The following is a 20,604-nucleotide window of genomic DNA, read 5'->3' on the forward strand; positions in this document are numbered from 1 at the left end:
CATAGGTCAACAAGTGTATTCAAATTTTACAAACACTTCTGGCACATAATTTAATTCATATCTTGACTATAAAAAAATTCAAAGTATACAGGGTGTCTACCAAAATAACATCCACAATTCTTTCCTTTTTCTTAACATTTTTTTATCACCCCTACTTAAGTATAGTACGAGGGTCAGTCAAAAAAGTAAGTTGCACTTGCCCATAACATTTTGTCGGGAAGAGACATTTTGATTCACGTGGCTGGGAACACTGCTCACAGATCCATTGAAAAGGTGGAGTAACGGTTTCGCAGTGTGCTAATTCGAGAATGGGCGTATGGATATTGAAGACGACCACAAGCAAGAAGGCTGCCCCTGCAACGACGAGCGACAATGTTTAACGTGTTCATGAACAGATTCGTAGTCCAGACCTTGCGCCCTGCGATTTTCATGTCTTTGGGTCCATGAAAGAAGAACTTGCGAAGCAACGTTATCTTTCCGATCAGGAAGTTAAAACTGTGACCTAAGAATGGTTATAGAAAGTTGGATGGGGAATTCTTCAAACAAGGTATAGAGAAACTAGTGCCACGCTATGAGAAATGTTTAAACATATTTTGGGATTATGTAGAAATGTCGTTTAAGTAATTTACTTTCGTGTGATACAAGAACTGTCCTCCATATTTCGCTCGCTATTTCTTTCACGCTAGTGCAACTAACTTTTCGACTGCTCCTCCTATATTTCACGTTGGAAATGTAAAAAAAAAATATATTTTCATTCAATGATAAAACCCTACCAAAAGGCTGCTTAAGCTGCACTGTAACAAGAGATTTAGACTTGCTTTAATTATTAATGCATGTAAAAATTAATGTTTCAGACTTCATCCTGGATGGGGAATGGCTACATTACTTTCTTATATTTTTACAAAACTTCAAGCAGAAACAAAGAACAAATCTTAACCACAACTGAATATAATTTTAGATTTCCAAATATTCAAGTTTATCAAATCCCAGTACAGGTATATAACAATGTAAATTCACTATACTGTATAAAACAAAAAACTTGACCACAAGCATAATTTCTTGACTTTCTTGACCTACCTGTTGACAGGCAGACACCCTGGTATAGAAATACATACATAATATTATCTATGCATACACATGCACTGAGCTTCCTAACTAAATTCATATTTTGCTTTTCTGATCAGGTCCAATAAAATTAGTTAAATTCTAAGCCTACATAAAAACATATTATGCTTATGAAAATATAATGCTGTCCCATTGTCAATTAGATTGAAAATACCAGAATCCAAGTGAGGAGGGATGATCTTCAGAATTATCAACTGAAAATACTAAGACAGGTATACATGAAATACGTTAGTACACTTAAATATCCTCGGTACACTAACAGAGCATGTGTACATCATCATACATTATAAGTAAGGTAATATAAATATCAACATAAGTAAAGTACTATAAACATTACAGCAACAAAGATGTCTTGTCATGGTTGTGGTATAGTGCACATATAATAATACAATAAGAGGAGAAGATTTCACATTTCTATTAATCTAAAAATGGAGCTATTAATTTATCAATAACTGTTAGATTTGTGTGCCACTGAAAGTGGTTCACTCCGTTCATTTCAATAATTTTAATTTTCTTCTTCATGTCTAAAGTTCTGAGGCCAAATCTATCTTTTACATACATGCCTTGGTTCCTCATTTCTACAACAGTTTCATTTCCATTGTAGAATCCAAAATGGCTGCAAAGAAGAGGTAAGACTTGTTACGAAATAAGAAAATGTATGCCGTGAAATATTGGAACTCTATAGCATTTGTGCTAGTGAGTCACAAGCAGGGGGTGAAACATTGGAAAAAATTTGTTTTCAATACTTGTGCTATGTACGTGGGATGGAACATTGCACATTGTGCTACGATGCCCCTTACGATGCCAGGGGCATGGATGTTTGTAAGTGTCCATCAATTTCATGTCATCACTCATCCCCATCTTTGCAAATTAGCCAAACGTGGCACAAAAAGCGAAGTAAAATAAAGCAAATCGATCAATCAAACAAGTGATATAAAGTAGATACATGCATCAAAGTTTTACTGTCCCTAGATGTAGTCACCAGCATTGGGTAAAACCATTCCCAATGATGTATCTAGTCATATCATAAATTCTGTTACAAAGTTTAGACAGGGATGGCAATACTGGTTGGCAAGGTAACCCCGCAATGTTGGATCAAACAACAATCAGTATCATTGTGTGTTTGGCTGTGGTAGGTAAAAAAAAAAAAAAAAAAGGTAAAGTGTTCCCCTGTGCATAGCACCACGCCATGAAGGCGTATAGGGGGTGTGGGGGTAACGCCCCACACTTTCTTGATCCAGTCGTGAGTGGGGGTGATGTGATCAGCATCACGCCCCTGACCGCCTTTACCCCCCAGGGTTTCCCCCAGGTACCCATGTTATTCGACGCTGGGTGAGCGCCGGGGCCGCTTCCACCGTTAGAAAAGTTCCCGGATTTGAACCGGCCGGGGATCGAACCCTTGACCTTGAGCATGGTAGTCAGACGCGTTACCGACTGAGCCACCGCGGCTGTGGTAGGGGAAAGATGAATTTCACTGCGAGTCAAATAGAGTGGGGTGTATACGAGAAGCCTGTGGCAGTAATCACACTGCACAAAGTTGGCAAATCACCATTGGACATTTTCAACATCCTGAAAAAGCTGAATATCAGCAGGATGTTCATGCATCGGACCATCAACAGATACTGTGACACAGGGACAATTGAGGACTGCTCAGGAAAGGTAGGCCTTGCAGTGTGAGGAGCCAGAAGCTCGTGAAAGCAGTGGCGGCGCGGATTCGACGAAATCCTGTCAGGAAACAAGCTGTGATGGCTCCAGAGCTGAACATTTCGAAAATGTCGATGTCGCATGTGCTACGAAGTGACCTAGGACTCTGCACTTATCGGCGAAGTACTGGTCACTTCCTCACTCCACAGCTTAAGGTCCAGAGGGAGCAGAAAACAAAAAGACTCCTTCAGCGTTACGCAAATGGTGGCCACAGGAGGATCCTTTTCACGGACGAAAAATCTTCACGATTGAAGTGTCTTACAATCGTCAAAACGACCGTGTTTATGCCTCGACATCCCAGGAAGCTTGTGAAAACACGCCACGGATCCTCAGAGGCCATCATCCTGCCTCAGTGATGGTTTGGTGGGGGAGTTCGTAAGATGGCACAACTGACCTCCACTTCAGTGAACATGGTGTAAAAACATCTGCAAATGTGTACCAAGCGGCAGTGTTGGAGTCACTTGTGAAATCGTTGACCCACACCATGTTCAACAATGAGCCATGGAGCTTCCAGCAGGACTCGGCACCAGCCCACAAGGCAAAGACCACACAGGAGTGGCTTCAGAGTAATGTGCCTGATTTCATTGCTCTGGCTGATTGGCCCTCCAGCAGCTCCGACCTCAGCCCATTGGACTACAGGTTATGGTCCGTTTTGGAGGGCATGGTCTGTAGGAAGAGGCATCCAAACCTTGCAAGTCTCGAGCGTTCTCTTGTGAAGGCAGTGGCGGACTTTCCCCTCGAGACCGTGCATGCTGCGATCGATGACTGGCCTCGGAGACTTCGGGCCTGTGTGAATGCCAGAGGTGGCCATTTTGAACAGTGATTGATGCTCTGTGTTGGCAAGACCTGTACCTTTGAAACATCCAAATATTAATACATTAGCATGCTCACTGTGCCTGTAGTTAACTTTTTAACAGAATTTATGATATGACTAGGTAGAAGGTGCAGGATACCTGCAACAGCACCTGTAGAGTTGATAGTGCAAATGGAGCGGTCCACTGCCTGGAGAATCTCTAGAACAATTTGGAAGCGAAGTCCGTGAAGTCGTACAGTACTTCCCAGCCCTCGAACAGGTTCCACTGAATGTGCTCAAGCATCATCCTGCAAAATGCTGGTGACAACACAACAACACTACATTAGACTGCTAGCTAACAAAAGGTTCTGTTCTTCTTGTCACTGGGCATGCACATGATGTGGGAAGGGAGAGTCCATTTGCTCTGAGGTAAGGTAGGTATGTACCTAACATGTGGTGTAATAGACTTTTCCAGTGGTATATTCTGAAAATTTTGACCTGGTTAACCGCAACAATTCTTATTGATTGTCTGTATTTATTATATATTAATTAGATATAATAGAAATTAAACACCAATGCAGGATGCAAGTAAAACAAAAACAGATGTCTGACAACTTCAAATTTTGTGGTAATTTCTATGAGGGTGGATCAAATTAAAACAGAACAGTGGGTTATATTTATGTATAAGTGTGGCGACAACCCTCTGTAGAGGTAAAGCGGGAGGTAAGGAAGGAAAATCCTACTGCATAATGACTTGCCCTATATAGTTACGTGCCAGCACGTGATATGTGTAGGTGGTTGGGCAGCAGCATCGTCCGAGCAGAAATCAAGGCCAAACGGCCCTCCTGTTGTCCTCTGGAGTGGTTTTGCTACATGACAACACATGGCCACTTACGTCAGCTGTTACAAAGAACACGTTGTCGATGTTTGGGTGGACAGTGTTGAAACACCCACCATATAGCCCGGATCTATCACTATGCGACTTCCATATCTTTGTTCCGTTGAAAAAGGAATTGAAGGGTCGGCTTGCACTCGGACAATGAAGTCGTGGGTAATGTTCGGAACTAGTTCCGATCTCAGCCAAAGGAGTTCTACGAGCAGGGTATTCACCGCTTGGTGAAACAGTGGGACAAGTGCTTCTGTAACTTTGGAGATTACGTTTGACATAAACCTTGTTGATTTCATTTGATCCACCCTAATATACATATATGTGAAAACTGTTGGTTTACCGCTGGTAAACCAGATAACATGAAAGAATACACCACTGGACTTTTTCTTGTTATGTTACATGGCATCTCACTTTTCAAGATCCATCCCACGTACATAAAAATTATAAATAATTGACAAATATTCTTGATAAAAAAAGGTGAAATAAACAAAAATCACCTACCTCGATTGCCAAGGAGTTATAACGCCATCGTCTGGGCCTCCAATCAAAACGAGCCTCTTCAGAGTGAGAAAATTCTTCCTGTATGCCGTGCTGTTATTGGACTTAATCTGGTTGTTCAGGTATGGAAGGAAAATGCTGTAGTTGAAGTAGAGCTGTTGGTGATGTGGGTCGTTCCAGTAATTCCCAACCGAAGTGTACTGGCCAATATCAGAGTAGAACAGTTCAAATGCAGTCTTCCGCCACATACTTGGGAAGAAAATGTGCAAAAATTCAGCTGAAAGAAATAGGTGGAATTATTATACAGCAAGTTTCACCTAGTTTTGGTCGCTTACAATGCAATGAATATAAGTGATATTTACGGGTTTCATGCATTATGAAGCCTTTTAATGCTTTCCACTGCAACTTTACCTTGTACATGATATTATTTACGCCAGAGTGCACTATTTTTTGCAAGAATGAAAATCTCTAAGACCATGATAAAATTCAAGTGTAAGACCCAGTTTTCAAGAACTTTCTAAAAATTCAAGGGTACAAGGTGTTTCCTCTACTTAAACCTTGCTTATTACTGTGTGTAATCATGAGCATATTAGTAAAATGCTTACGATTACATAAAATATATATATATATATATATATATATATATATATATATATATATATATATAACACTTGTCAGAATTGAGAGAATTCGGTTTGTATTTCACTACAGCTTTACTATTTTCATTGCTCAATAAAAATAAAATAAATACGTATGGATTCAATGAGGTTGGGATTAATAAAAGCGGCAATTTATCACGTCTGCGGAGAAAAATTTATGCAGAATTCATAATTTCCGGAGCCAATAATTCATGCATGCCTTCCTGTGAGTAGCCACTCTGTCAATTTCAAGACAGGAAAATGGATAAGAAATTACCGATGAGTAATAATTGGAAATTTAGTTGACTTGTGGCATGTTAATCTGTGGTTTGCAACCTACATGGGTTTGAGAAGAGTGATTTTATAAGGAAATCGAGAAAGTGATTGGCATACGAGGTGTGGCTAGAAAAAACCGGATTGATGTTGCTGTTGACAAACGGCAATAGCGTCAAGGTCAAGCGGTGCATGAGTGTATAACGTGATATCCTGCCTATAGACTGTGTGATTTCCCAGGGTGCACGGCGATCAGTTCCGCTGTAGGACGAAGTGAACTGTACATCTGTGCTCCGTCGGAAAAATATTAAGTGTGAAAGTGGAACAGCGTATCAATGTGAAGTTTCTTATGAAACTCGGAAGATGCGCCACAGAAACTTATGGTTTGTTGAAGGAAGTATACGGAGATGAGTGTTTACCACGCACGCAAGTGTTTGAGTGGTTTCAAAGGTTTAAAGAGGGACGAGAAGTGATTGGGGACGACTCGCGTCCTGCACAGCTTTGCACGTCCAAAACTCAATCAAACATTGCATTTGATTCGAGAGGAACGTCGCTTGAGTATTCGAGCTATTGCAAAACAACCAACATTATTACATTAAGGTGCTGACGACCCTTCGTGAGCGAGTAAGAAGACGACGACCTGATTTGTGGAAAAGCAAGTCATGGATTATTTATCAGGACAATGCTCCTGTCCATACGGCATTGTCAGTCAAGGATTTTTTGGCCAAGCATGGGATCCGAGTCTTAGAACATCCACCCTATTCGCCGGGTATCACTCCATGCAACTTTTCTTTTATTCCCAAAGGTCATATCAGCACTGAAAAAAAAAACAGATTTACGACCGTAGAACCTGTGAAAACAAAAGCGACGGAAGTCATGAACATGGTTTCAGAAAATGATTTCCAGCACTGCTTCCAGAAATGGAAGATTCGTATGGAGCGGTGTATCAATAGTTCAGGGGAGTACTTTGAAGGGGATAATGTTCGTATTGTACAATATTACCAATAAAAGATTTTGTAGCAACAGTCCGGTTTTTTTTCTAGAAGCACCTCGTATAATCTTGTATTGCAACACTAGGAGTTCAGAATTTTGTCCTCCAGAAGGAGGCAACATGCACAGAAGTTAAAAGTGGTACCAGCATAAAAAAATTACAGTATGTGTTATTTACAAATAATAAATACCATGTCAAAACTACGGTACTGAAATCACGTACTGGAACATTAACAAACTAAAAAATCTTGCTTTTTTGGTTTCTACACTGCATTGCTGAGAGAAATATATGTTAATGTTGTGAGTTGACCGAGCCCCCATGTAGCCCTCCTGGTTAGAACTTAAAAAAATCATGTTGACCCAACATCATGATGGGGATTGGGGAGCTACTTGAAAGCAGTAGTAGCATATTCCGATCTTGAAAGCCAGAAAAAGGGTGATGGGACACTCGTGTCCTGATCAACTGTCATGGAATGAAAAGCCACTTGGCAGGCCTTGGACCTTCAAGGACTTACTGAATTTAGTTTATAGATGCAAGTTGATGTCATTCATTCATAATTTCTCATAGGCTACTGTATGTAACTGTTGCAATTCAATGAAAATGAAATACTCTAAGTCTCTGTCAATATTTCCAGATACAGATGAACATTGGTTCGGTTTGATTTTTTACTTAAAGGTAAGTAAGGCCACTTAAAAGTGCGTAAAGCCATGTCTAATGCTCAATATCATACTTACTTCCATACTGGCCAGCCTGTGGGGAGCTTAACGAGACAAAAGTCTTCACATTGTGATTAGGAAAATGTTCCAGTATACCACGTGCTATCAAACCTCCTTGAGAGTACCCTGCAACAAGGAAGAAAAACCACCATTCAAGTATGCATTACGTACACTTCTGTTCACATAAAGTGGCACACTTGTTTGAGTTGAAGTCCAGCTTCGGTGGCGATCGAGTGTGGTGGTACACCTGAAGTAAATATACAGGAAACAGCACCCTCCAGTGTTGCTTATTAGAAAAGATTTTCACCTAGGGGTGTGCGGGATTCCGAAAAGTCGGGATCGGGAAAAAAAAAATTCCCATCCTGATCCTGACTTCGGGAGATACCGAATGGTCATTAATTATAGATGTTTCTGCATTGCAAGTGTCTGGAACTTATCGGAAATTATTAGTTTCTATTCAAGAAATGCAAAAACAATCACTTTAGGTGAAAATAACGTGTGGAATTCGAGATTTCCAGAGCTTTGGGAAATTTCGAACATTTCTCGTCCCGATCAAAAAAATTCTGTCCCACACACTCCTATTTTCACCACATGAAGGGATTGTTATTACTTGCCAAGTGAAAGAAAATGGTTAAGGAAAGCTTTGCATTGTAATTATCAATGCAATAGTGTTTAATTTTATATTCGAACAACAGGCAAAAATTCAGGAAAAAATTGTTTGTAAAACACAATATCTAGTGTCTCAATTTATTTAACTCTAGGAAAAGCTCATCTTTATTTGGAAGCAGAAGGGATTGGATGATGGTTGTATTATACCCTCCCCCTAGCACAAAATAATAGTAAAGTTGACATTCAAGATGTGAATGGAAGAAAATAAACAATACAAAGCAAGAAGAGTAGCTATCTTTCTTTAACTGTCTCAATGATGTGACTTCTGGATCAGATGAGCTTCTTTTTCTTACGTTTGCATTCTGCTTTTCTACTATGAAATTGAACACAAAAGTAGAATGATAAAGCTAGCAAAATCAATACAGACTGAATCAGAGTGCAAAATCACTACAGATTGGTAGGGGAAGGAGCAAACCCACAGACACACACACACACAATAAATAAGTAAATACAGAGCATTCCCTGACATTCGCTACGAGACTCGGCAGCAAGCGGCCCGGCATCATCGCTTGTCTTTCCCGGTGAATGGGCCCGCGACAGTCGCTAGAGTTGGCTATTAAAATTAGTTTTCATATTGTGTACTAACCTTGACTACAGAAGGTGTTGAAAATGATGTCCCTCTGCTGCAACACATTCCTGGCATCTCCAAAGGAAACTGGCATTTACACGTGCAAGTTCGTCTACTGTAATTCTCCCAATTTCTTGTACAATACTGTCTTTTAACTCACGGATGGTATGCAGATTGTCTTTTTATACTTTATTTTTTAGATTTCCTCATTTTTCTTTCCACTTTTATTCAGAACTGACCCTGTTACTCTAAACTTTTTTACAATGTTTAATATAGTGGTCCTATGTGGAACGGGAACACCAGGAAATTTTATTGCAAAACGTCGTCTCACTTCTCCACAATTCCTCTTTCTGAAGTAACACTCGACAAGATAAATCCTTTGTTGTAATGTAAACTTTTGTGGTGCCACAATCTTCAACACATGGACACGACACAACACAACACAACTTCCGAGGGAGGATTATACTGGTGTTAGTCTGCAACGTCAACAGAAAGGGAAGGAGAGAGAAGGCAGGGAGAGCAAAAAAAACACTGTAGCATGCGACTGTCGTGGGGTGCCGTTCACCGGGAAAGACAAGTACTGACGCCGGGCTGCTTGCCGCCAAGTTTCGTAGCGAATGTCAGGGAATGCTCTGTGTATATATATATGTCAATTATCAAATAATTCAATTATATTATAATATATTATAGCGATTGTCCTTCATTCCAAATTTGATTGCAAATTTAAGATATTACTATACTGCTAATGCTATGAACAATGATTTACGTGAGTAGAATGAGTGGCCAAAATGAAGAGACATAAGATAATAGTTGCAAACATAAAAATCACATCTAAAAGCTATGGAGTTTTTTATCTATATATTTATGTACTTTGCAGTAGCTAAGGAAATGTGATGAGAAATGGAGAAGAAATAACATATCGGACTAATTTCTGTGTTCTGGAGATTGCTGGTTTGCATCCTTAGATATAAGGCTGTGTTGTTCGTCTTTTGTGTGCATTTTCGATATTATTCCCGTGAAGAATATTCGACTTCAAAACCAATTATTTATCTTTTGTTGTTATAACAAAAAACAAATCTGCTCCCCTGGAAAAGTTTGGTGGGGGGGGGGAATTTTAGGACAAGATCGTTGGTGGGGGGAATTCCCCCCTAGGAGTTCGCACCCTAGACTGAATGAATATCTTCAGAGACTGCTGAATAGCTGAATAATGACTCTTCTTTGCGAAGTCACATCACAAAATTTGCTGTGTTGATGGAAGCTGGCAGAGCGAATAACACATGACACTATGGCTCCAGGATTTGTACCCTGGCCTGGGCATGATTGTTCCTTGTTGATGTACAGATGATCGTTCATATTGACTGTACTGCATAAGCAAGCAACACGGCTTGGTGTTATTTCCCAAACATTTACTTTGGGTGTACCATCACCGAAGCTGGACTTTAACTCCGAGTGTGCCACTTTATATGACCAGGAAGCAAATTTTAAAAAAAATGAATTTTGGGGGGACGAGGGAAGTGATGTCACGGACACTTCTAGCTTGTTATGATACCATTGAAAATGAATGGTGTAATTACCGGCCAGAAATGCCTGTGACTGTACCCTGCAGTGGTAACTTTATAAGAATGCAAATTTGAACATTTATTATTACTAGAACACAAATATAAAAAACATAACATGCATAGCCATTACATATTTGGAGCAAATGTACCTAAAAAATCTGACTATCTTTTTTTTAAAAATAACATGTTATCCTATGAGAACCAGAGAAACGTGAATCCAAAATAGTTTTCAGGTTTGTTTACATAAACTTCTCCGAAGACTTATATTTGGAGTCAAATCGAAATCTCTACTTCTAATTGTTAGCAGTAAGTTTTTTAAGAGGCAGACAAATTACAAAGAATACAATTTTGGATAGTTGTGGTAGCTCAGTTGTTGGGGTGTCTGACTACCATGCAAGAATCCCGGGTTCTCCTCAGAGAGGGGGAGAATCGGGATTTTCCCCACCTATTCAACCAGCTGAGGTGCCCACCCAGCATCGAATAAAGTGGGTACCTGGAGGAAACTCTGGGGGCAAAGGTTGACAGGGGCATGGTGCTGATCACATCACCCCCAACTTCATTCGTAATAAATAAATACAATAAATAGTATTGATTAATTTAACTACTTACGTGAATGAGTATGGAGTCTTATTAGGACAACGTTTCGGAGGTCAGACTGCCTCCTGCATCAGGTACGTGGATGTTTCTAAGCACAGAGCATAGTGCCACGTGCCTATTAATCAATACTATTTAACGTATTTATTTCCTGTAATAGTGAGTAGTAACATGCACAAATCTACAACATGTTACCTTCAGTCGTGATCAAGAAAGTGTGGGGCCCTAACTCCACACCTTCATGGTATGGTGCAAAGCACAGGGAAGCACTTTCCTTTTTATATTATTTGCTGTTTCCTGTAAATTTCATAAATTGTCCTGGTTCTCACATGACAATGTTATAATGTGTTATCTTTACTGGACATAAAGAACATGAGTATACAATTTATCACAAATTACGAAGAACAAGAAAAAGCTCTTGCATGTAATGCCAAAATATTATAAAAGTTGAAACTAGCCCCCTCCCCCAAAACAACCGGGATAATAAAGTTTCCTAGATTTCCTGAACGATATATTTGTTCCATGTCAATATAACTTGCCTACCTATAAGATGAATGCCACCTGGATGTGCTGATGTGAAGTTAATTAGTTCTTCTCCAATTGACTCAACCTGGCGCCACATTGGAACCAAACTACTCCATCCATGATACTGATTGCTTGAATATATAATTGTGCCTGGATGCAACTGTAAGTAAAATTAAAATGATTTGCTACCAACAATACAATAGTAGTACATTCTGGTAAATTATTACTACATATAAGAATTTTATCAGTTAAATAATAATTACATTAGTAGTACAGTTTTCATAAAAAAATTATAGCTAGGGCTGAACCAGGGCATATAATGGTCCAAGTTCCTTTTATTTTATTGCGATTTCATCATGCTACGAATGCAATTTTTACATGGTTCGATTTTGATGTATGTCTGTTAACACATACTGCGGAGTTTTAGCGATCACTTAATATTTTGTTCAATATATGCTTTCGTGGTTAGGTTAGGCAGGTTAGGTTTGGTTCCCTTAGCATTAAAATAAAGTCCCTAAATGCATTCTACTAAGGTTCCGATTTACTTCTACATTCATTCCCACGCTTCTACAATATTTACTGTCGTTTGTCGACGGAGAATGTCTTGTCCATGAGAAGTGCGTAAGGTAATTTTCAAGTTTGTTTTTTTTTCAACATAAATAACTTTTTTCGAGTCCAAACAGCGCTCATTACTTTAAGGAAGGTTCAAATTTCATGTGACAATGATTTCCAAAATTCTACGATAATTAGTCTTTGTGCTAGGAGAAATCATAAACAAACTGAACCGTTAACCCATATAATATATGTGGGAACTACAACCAAAAATTGTCATAGATTTAGGAGATTTTTGTTCCTTCTGAAGTACAGGTATATGCATCTTGCTCACCAAAACCTTAACCATTTCCAAATCAAAACACCTTATTCAACTAGGCACACACACACACAAAAAAAGTTTGCAGCATGATTATAACTTTCGTGAGTGAACCTGGAATTGTGATAAAAGAAAGAATTTTCTAAGAGATTTTGCTACACAAGAAAAATGATAATGCCGTGCAGCAGTTCTGATTAATAAGAATTTAGAATGAAGGGGCTCTCTTTGAGAATCTGACGAAGGGGAGATCAAAAGTGATGGGATCAGACAGATGAATAATATCAACAAACTGCATGAAGGATATTAACATGGTCCAAATAATATTGGACTCAAGAAGGTCTATGAATTAACACTTAAAACAAATACACGATCACTCCATGGCAAAGTGTCACTATGGAGGGGAGAAGTCTATGTTTTGGCCAGCACTTCAAATGGTCATAACTCAGTCACTATTGCAGTTAGAGATGTAATTTGGGACTCATTGTAAAATATTTGAAACAACCTTTGAAAAATTATACATAACACACTTATATTTGCATGTGTTGTATTGTCGAGGTGAATGACCTTTGATCCTGAATATATGAAAAAATGATATTTTGAAAAATGTATTTTGTGCAAGAATGTTCTAATGCAGTAATTCTCTGTGTGCTCCACGGAGCCTTGGAGCATTTAGCAATCCTTTCTGTGTATAGGCACCAACTCAATGGGGCTTGGAGGGGGGGCTCCCAATTTTAATGATGTGCCCAAATAATTTTGCTTAAGAGTATCTAATGTATTTTTCTTCTCTTGTAAAGTTGAGTCTGAATTGTGCCACATGACCTGAACTTTAAATACACATTTGAAATGTTCTAGACCATCAACTTTGGGGGGCTGAGACCGCTAAACCATCAACTTTGGGGGAGCTATGACCAGAGACAGCAAAATACATGACTTATTACTATATACTAAGTATGTAATTATGAGTATTGTTAAAATTTTTACTAAAAAGAGTTTCAAAAGAGGATGTGCATGAACTAGGGTAGTGGATGGGACGTTCGAGCTAGAAATGGCTCTCACATGACATTCAGAACGGGATCATTGGTATATTAGGGAGATCTGTTTTGCGCTCCGTGGTAGCAGATATTAAAAGTCGGGAATATTTTGCTTAAGTTTTTTGAGGCCAAAACTTAAAAAAGGGAGAGAGTGAGTCATTCATTAATTTATTTCAGTCATCAAAGCCCCCCCCCCCTAATAATTTTGACAAGTCGGCGCCCCTGTTTCTGTGAAAAATCCCTCATCACACCTTCATACTTGCAAAGTTGCTCATGTGACTAGTTTTGAGCATCTTCCGAGTCCCTGCTTCAACTTAGTCTATGGGCCAGCCAAGAAATCCAAAATTTTTCAGACTAAAGCCATTAGATTCATTCATTGGTTGATTGATTTGGTTTAATCTACTTCACTTTTATGGCACTTTTGGCTAATCACGCAGATGAGGATGAGTGATAGCATGATGAAATTAATGAAAAGACACTCCTAAATAACACCCACGTTAAAGCTGGGATTTGTGCTGTGCTAGCCATGATGGTTCACATTACGGCAATTCATGTTTTTAAATATGTGTGTAAGGAGGTCTCTATATTACAGCTAGCACCACACTTAAACAAGTTAGCGGTAACGGTTCCAAATGTTTAGTGATTTTTTCAAAGTATGTAACAAAGAGAAAGTATCACAGAATAGTGGAAATGATTGTGAAAGTAAATTGAAGCTTTCCGATAGTAATAAACACCGTTCGCAGTACGGAAAGTCGTATTTATCGTTGAAAAGAACATGTAAAAAGTATCTTACACAAATATCCTCACTTTTAATCAATATGGTATTGCACAGACTACTGCCGACATGAAGCTCAAAGAGTTTTGTGCTCGACACCAGCACCAATATGATGAAATGTTGAAAGCAATTAGGGAATTTGTTGTAATGCTAAGAGCCTTAAACCTGGCTCACATAACCTAAACACGAAAGCATTTAGAGATGTTATCAGGATACTAAGAGCCCTAAACCTGACTCACGTAACTACAAACCCTTTTGCACTACACTCATGAGACCTAGATGGCAGCACAGCAGTACATAATGAAGACTACTATAGCAGAAGTCAAACGAATGGCAAGGAAGAATCATGTAGGAGTATATAAAAGTGAACAACCAATCTTAAGCAATTACAGAGTAAGTAATCGCTAAAACTCCGATGTATGTGTTAACAGACAAATAGAAATCGAACCATGAAACAAATGCCTATGTACCATGATGAAATCGGAATTAAACAATCGAAACTTGGACCGAACAAATTCTTGTAATCGCTAGTAAAACTCCGCAGTATCTGTAAACAAAACGTACATCGAAATTGAACCATGTAAAAATTGCATTCATAGCATGATGAAATCGCAATAAAACAAAATGAACTTGGGCCCAAGAAAGTAAAATAATAATAATAATTAAAAAAAAGTGGTATGACTTAAGATGACCGGACCCCTCTCCGATTTTCTTCATATTTGACATACTTACTAATTGAATTTGAATTTAAAATTTTGGGTGCGTCAGCACTAAGGCTATGTTGGACCCATCATATTATACGGGGTCCAGCCCCTTATCGTTACACATAACAACTCTAACGTTGCTGAACTAAAATCATAATATATTAAAATTTTCTGACTTTCGTTAAAAGCTGAGGCTGTAAAGGAGCACTCAGCACAAAGAAGGACGAAACACAGGACAACACAAACAAAATTACACTGGCCATGGGGCCTGTCGCCAGAGCCTCGTTAGTCTGCAGTCCAGGGTGTACAACGTGGAAATGAGGTTGACTATTGGATGCACTACGTGGAAGGAGCACCCCTTACACCCCATACTTACTAATTGAGGCCTGCTAATGACGAATCTGGAGTTAAAATTTGTTGGAAATGTCTAGAAATTGCAAAATAATTGGGAACTATTGACGCTAGCCCCACGAACCATTGACGTGTGGTTAGGTTAGGCAAACATAGTTAAAATTTGGTGTCATGGTAGTATCAGGAATATATATATTTCCTTGTGAAACAAAAAATTTCGCAAAAATCGACGGTTTCCGTTCCGAAAAACTAACGCCTTATTTTTGCTTATTTTGCAATTTCTAGACGTTTCCGACAACTTTTAACTTCAGATTCGTGATTAGGAGGCAGTGCTCGAAAAATTTTATTCAAAGCTAGGCGCTAGCTCTGAAAATCAGGTGCCAGGAAACTACCTACTAGCAATTGTGCATACTACAAAGTGTTTCAAAAGTCGCACAACCCAAACCTTGAAAATGTATATCATGAAAACCGTAAGAGGTATTTACACCAGGTTTTCTGCACTAAACTAATCATGTATGATATCACTGGGTTAATAAATTTATGTTAGCATGTATCCAAATAAAAGCAATTAAATTATTTTTAAAAATATTGTTAATTTGCTGAAAACATCTGAGAATTGATTTTGAACAATATATACCAACGTAGAAATATTCAGCGATAAATGCAGGTTCAACCAGGACTCGAACACGGGTCTCTGATATACCGTGCCATTGCTCTAACCACTGAGCTACTAAGCTGGCCTGGCCTCGCCTGATTTTTCGCTGTCGCTGTTTTACCTGCGTGGAATCTTCTCTGCCAGTGCTACCGCAACGGGATCTGTTGCCTTTGAAATACAGTATACTTCGACGTTGCCTGGTTCCTCCCAGCGTAGAGATGTTAATTATTGAATCATCAGGCACACGTAGGAAATGTACTACGTAGAAATTTTCAGCGAAAAATGCATTAACATCTCTACGCTGGGAGGAACCAGGCAATGTCGAAGTCTTCTGTGTTTCAAAGGCAACAGATTCTGTTGCGTTAGCACTGGCAGAGACGATTCCACACAGGTAAAACAGCGACAGCGAGAAATCAGGCGAGGCCAGGCCGGCTCAGTAGCTCAGTGGTTAGAGAAATCGTACAGTATGCCAGAGACCCAGGTTCGAGTCCTGGTCGAGCCTGCATTCTTCGTTGAAAATTTCTACGTAGTACATCTCCTGTGTATGCCTAATCTTCAATAATAATACCAACTCTTAACAATTTGTGGGATCGCTTCTTGGTAGTTTGACTAGTTGTAAACCAGTTGCTTTGAAAGGTACAGCAGAAGCAGAGGATTTTTCTTGGAAAACCTCTTGCACATGAGTGTAAGAATGAGTAGTAAAATACTCCTCAGCAATGCACACGTGCTGCTCCAAAGAATATGCCATGCTGAATCAATTAAAAGAACAGTCATAGTAGCGTCGAAAGTGGGTGAAGAGAATTCAGTGTAACCAGAGGCAGACTACGATTCTCTCAAGACTCCAATTTCGGCACAAAATCTTGGTTTATGATTTTTCACGTAAATGTATAGTCAACCAATACTTAGGCACATGTGGCGTGCGTCTGTTGACAATATTTCGACCTGCTAGCATTGCCATATATGTCCCAAAATGGCACTTTTTCACCCATAAAATCGCCAATACAAATCCATCAAATGTTTCACATGACCAATATTGGTTGCAAATGACAGATTGACATGGCATCAGTCATCTAATTATGACCTTTCGATAATTTCTTACGTATTTTTTTCATTCAAAAGTGCATTTCTGGAAAAATTTTAATGCTGCCTTCCGCCAGTTATTAATTTATCTAAATTTTCTGTATGGAGAAAACTGATAATTTTAAGCATTGAAAAATATATCAATGGATGAGACTTTATAATGCAGAAAACCTGGTGTAAATATCTCTTACGGTTTTCATGATATACATTTTCAAAATTTGGGTTGTGTAACTTTTGAAACACTCTGTATAAGAAGCTGAGCATCGCGGTATTCAAAACATCGCTAAATCATTCGAGAAAACAGGAAATAGGGTGTTGGGGGACAAAGAGTAAGAAATTATTACTGACCCTCTGGAATGTTCACAATGCTGATTTTTAAACTTAAACTTACACTGTACTGCAATTTGAACTTAGAATCATGAAAATTTCGTACATATTACAGCATAAGATCACAGTCGCCAGGCTGAAATTTTTAGTCCCCATGGCGACCTGGTGACCGTGATTTTTCGAGCCCTGTTAGGAGGCCTCGGTAACACTTTACTATAGGGGTGACGGATTTCTTACTTTTTACAGGAGAAAGTACTTACGCAAATCATTTTCTGCAGCATTGTGGAAGTTCGTGAATGTAGTTTTGATCCATTTTAATGCGAATGCATCTTGTTTTCTGCGAAAATCTCCATCCAACACACTGTTTCTGCTGCCGCCATTTGCTTTCTGCACGAGAGCACAATGTTCAATGTGTTACATGATGTAAACACTGTAGTCAGTGTTTCAAACTCGCAGTGTTTTCAAATGACTTGTCGAGTATCGAAAAAACACTCTCACAACGTGCGATGAACCAGTACGCTATCGCCATAATGTGTGTTACAGAATCGAAATAACGAGGGTAAGACTCTAGTTTACGTCCTTTTCCTAAGGAATACGTGTCATATACCTTTGGAAAGCTTATTTTATAAGGAATTCAACAACGTAAATCCCAAAGCGAGGAAAAATTTTATGGAGGAGTAAATCGAGAAAAACCGACGTTGTCCGGAAATGCGTAATTGAACGTACTGAGGATTTTTTTCGGTGATGAACCACATATTTAGGGGTGACATGAGTGCGGTAACAGTTTCATAGATCGGAGAGACATTAAAATCGGATATTTTGTGTTTCACATGGTTTGTACTTACCAATTGTGTATTGCGGAACATAATTCAAGGAGCCATTATGCTTTTTACATGAAAACAAACACAATTTTTCACATTCTGAGTGCTTTTCTTTATTACTTTCTTCGCTTCCGGAACACACAATATGGCGGGCACAAATTGACTCAAGTTGTGGGTATGCAGTGTTTCAACCTTCTTCACAGAAAAATACCTACTATTGTGTTAGTCACCGGTGGAAATTATACATTATGCACGGGTAGCTGACGGATAGCCCCACGAACAATACACGGATAGCCCCACGAACCATACACGGATAGCCCCACAAACCATTCATGGATAGCCCCACGAACCATTTCCGATAAGGTTAGGCAAGCAAAGTAAAGAAAAAAAGGGGGTTTGAAACACTGACAGGGGTTTACGTCATCAAGCGTACGCAGCATCCTGTTGTCGTAGGGCAAGCAAATGAAAGCAATAGCAATTGTGCGTTGGTGAGATATTTCTCTTGAGAAATACATGATTTCCTGGTCAAATATATTCCACGATGAAAGAAAATACCTCGACGAACGTTGTAAACCTTGGAGAAACTAATTTCCGTAAGCAGTTTCTTGTATAAAATTGAAGAAATGTGTCTCCGATGTATGAAACTGTTACCATGAGTGCTAATGGAACCTAACCTAACCGCGTAGGCATACCTCGTCCCCGTGAATGGTTAGTGAGCCTATCGTGAACAGAAAGTGTAAAAATAAAAAGGTACTTACTCGAAGAGATGACGGCTGCCGTACCACGAACGCGCACCGCGAACGCAAAGAAGCAATCATCATGTACATAAGGACGTAAAGTAGAGTCTAGCCCGTTCCAAAAAAGTGTCTAATCTTATGAAAGCGCCAACATAATGATTAGTGCGATTCCTCAGTATTTGTATTGCACTTGTATAACACTGATAGTACTAAGACTTACCTGCTGAAGTCTCTTGCCAAGAAATGTCATACTCGATCCTACGTCCATAACACCATGTATGATAAATACAGGCTTAAAGGAATGAGAAGTATTTAATTGCACTACGAAGAAAAATATATAAAAGCACAAATGCACAGGTTTTTCAAGCATTTTAACAAAAGTATACAATATATCAATAAATTAAGTGTTGACAGTTGTAGCGTAGATTTAATTGTAGATAAAAGTTCAATGACTGAACTAGCGTATTTATAATTTAAAACACGATGATGAAATATGATTGGCTCAAATATCCACCGATAAGAGACTGTGCTTGCCTCATTTCGAAGTTTATTGTTTGTCAACTACGGTGCTTCTATCAGCTGTCTATGTATCAGCTGTTTGCGAAAGGCCACAGTTTACTTAAACACATTACTTCAAAAATATTGTCAAGTAATGAGTAATTATACATGTAAAAGGTATAAAAGAAATCACTTATGCTAGATATACACTCATCCGGGGCCTCCGAGATGCTTGTGTATACTTCGTGTATATAGATCAGGGTTGGCATGTTTAAAACAAAAGTGTTTAAAACACTTTGTTTTAAACGTTTAAAACACACGGCTTTGTTTTTTTACAAATGTTTTAAACGTTTAAAACAATGTGTTTTAAACATGTTTTTTTACAAGTGTTTAAAACACATTTTGGTGGTAGATATTTTATAGTCTGTGATAATTTTTTTGTTTGGCAACCCTGTTTTTCATTGAATCTGTGTCAATTAACCCGTGCTTTACAGGTCTCACTTATCTCACAACACTTGGGCAACATTATGTTCTGACGTCACGGGAGAAAGCTTTTTAATTTTAGGCTAAATGTCTATGTTGTTAGGTTAGGCAGGCTAACTATGTATGCACAAGGTCGCAAAATTGTTGTGCGACAAGAAAGCCCGTGCTGCACTGTAGAAATCGAAACCTATCAGTTCCTTGTTTCGTATCGTCCTGTAAGTTTGAGACTGGTGGAAGTTTGAAATGGAAACTAATTATCTAAATGCACAATGCGTGATTTTGATCATGACGTGATTTTTTTTTTTTTTTTTGCGAAACGATTAATTAGTCTGTATAACTGAATGAAGCGCAGATGCTTACTTTTGGTAACATAATTTTGTACTTTGAAAGATAAATTCAACTGGAGAATCTATTATGACACTGCAGGTTGTTTTCTGCTATATAAACTGTTCATACAGCAGGAAATATTTCACCGTGATTTTTTCAGGACGAGGATAGTAATTCTATAATATTTAGTTTCTTGAAATTTAGATGAATATAAATCCTAACCTACTTCAGTAGTGGCGGAAAAAGGGGGGCTATTACCCACAACTTTTGTCCCTGCAGACATTTGTAGCCCGAACGTCCCATCCACTATCCTAGTTCATGCACATCGTCTTTTGAAACCCTTTTTTAGTAAAAATTTTAACAATACTCATAATTACATACTTAGTATATACTAGTAATAAA

At 38.7% G+C, this 20,604-nt stretch overlaps 1 protein-coding gene across 1 annotated transcript; it reads right to left on the reverse strand.

The window, feature by feature from the left end:
- Positions 1–1,086: 1,086 nt before the first annotated feature.
- Ppt2 (palmitoyl-protein thioesterase 2) lies at positions 1,087–19,601 on the reverse strand. Its single transcript, XM_083113018.1, has 5 exons — positions 19,115–19,601; positions 11,561–11,702; positions 7,646–7,753; positions 5,013–5,286; positions 1,087–1,741 (listed from the first exon to the last, which is right to left on the reverse strand). Exons 1-5 carry the CDS (start codon positions 19,262–19,264, stop codon positions 1,543–1,545), a joined length of 873 nt encoding a protein of 290 aa, XP_082969144.1. The 5' UTR covers positions 19,265–19,601; the 3' UTR covers positions 1,087–1,542.
- Between the last annotated feature and the right edge of the window lie 1,003 nt (positions 19,602–20,604).

Source organism: Lepisma saccharinum, chromosome 27 (assembly GCF_977018435.1).
Source record: "Lepisma saccharinum chromosome 27, izLepSacc3.1, whole genome shotgun sequence".
Lineage (NCBI taxonomy): Eukaryota > Metazoa > Arthropoda > Insecta > Zygentoma > Lepismatidae > Lepisma > Lepisma saccharinum.

What these genes read in the sequence shown, in the direction of transcription:
- Ppt2 (XM_083113018.1), bottom strand. Translation starts at nt 19,264, where the DNA reads ATGCTTGAAAAACCTGTGCATTTGTGCTTTTATATATTTTTCTTCGTA. An exon ending in TTGGCAAGAGACTTCAGCAG is followed by an intron (nt 11,703 to 19,114) that starts GTAAGTCTTAGT and finishes TTTTACTTACAG; the next exon opens with TTGCATCCAGGCACAATTAT. An exon ending in AGGTGGCATTCATCTTATAG is followed by an intron (nt 7,754 to 11,560) that starts GTAGGCAAGTTA and finishes TCCTTGTTGCAG; the next exon opens with GGTACTCTCAAGGAGGTTTG.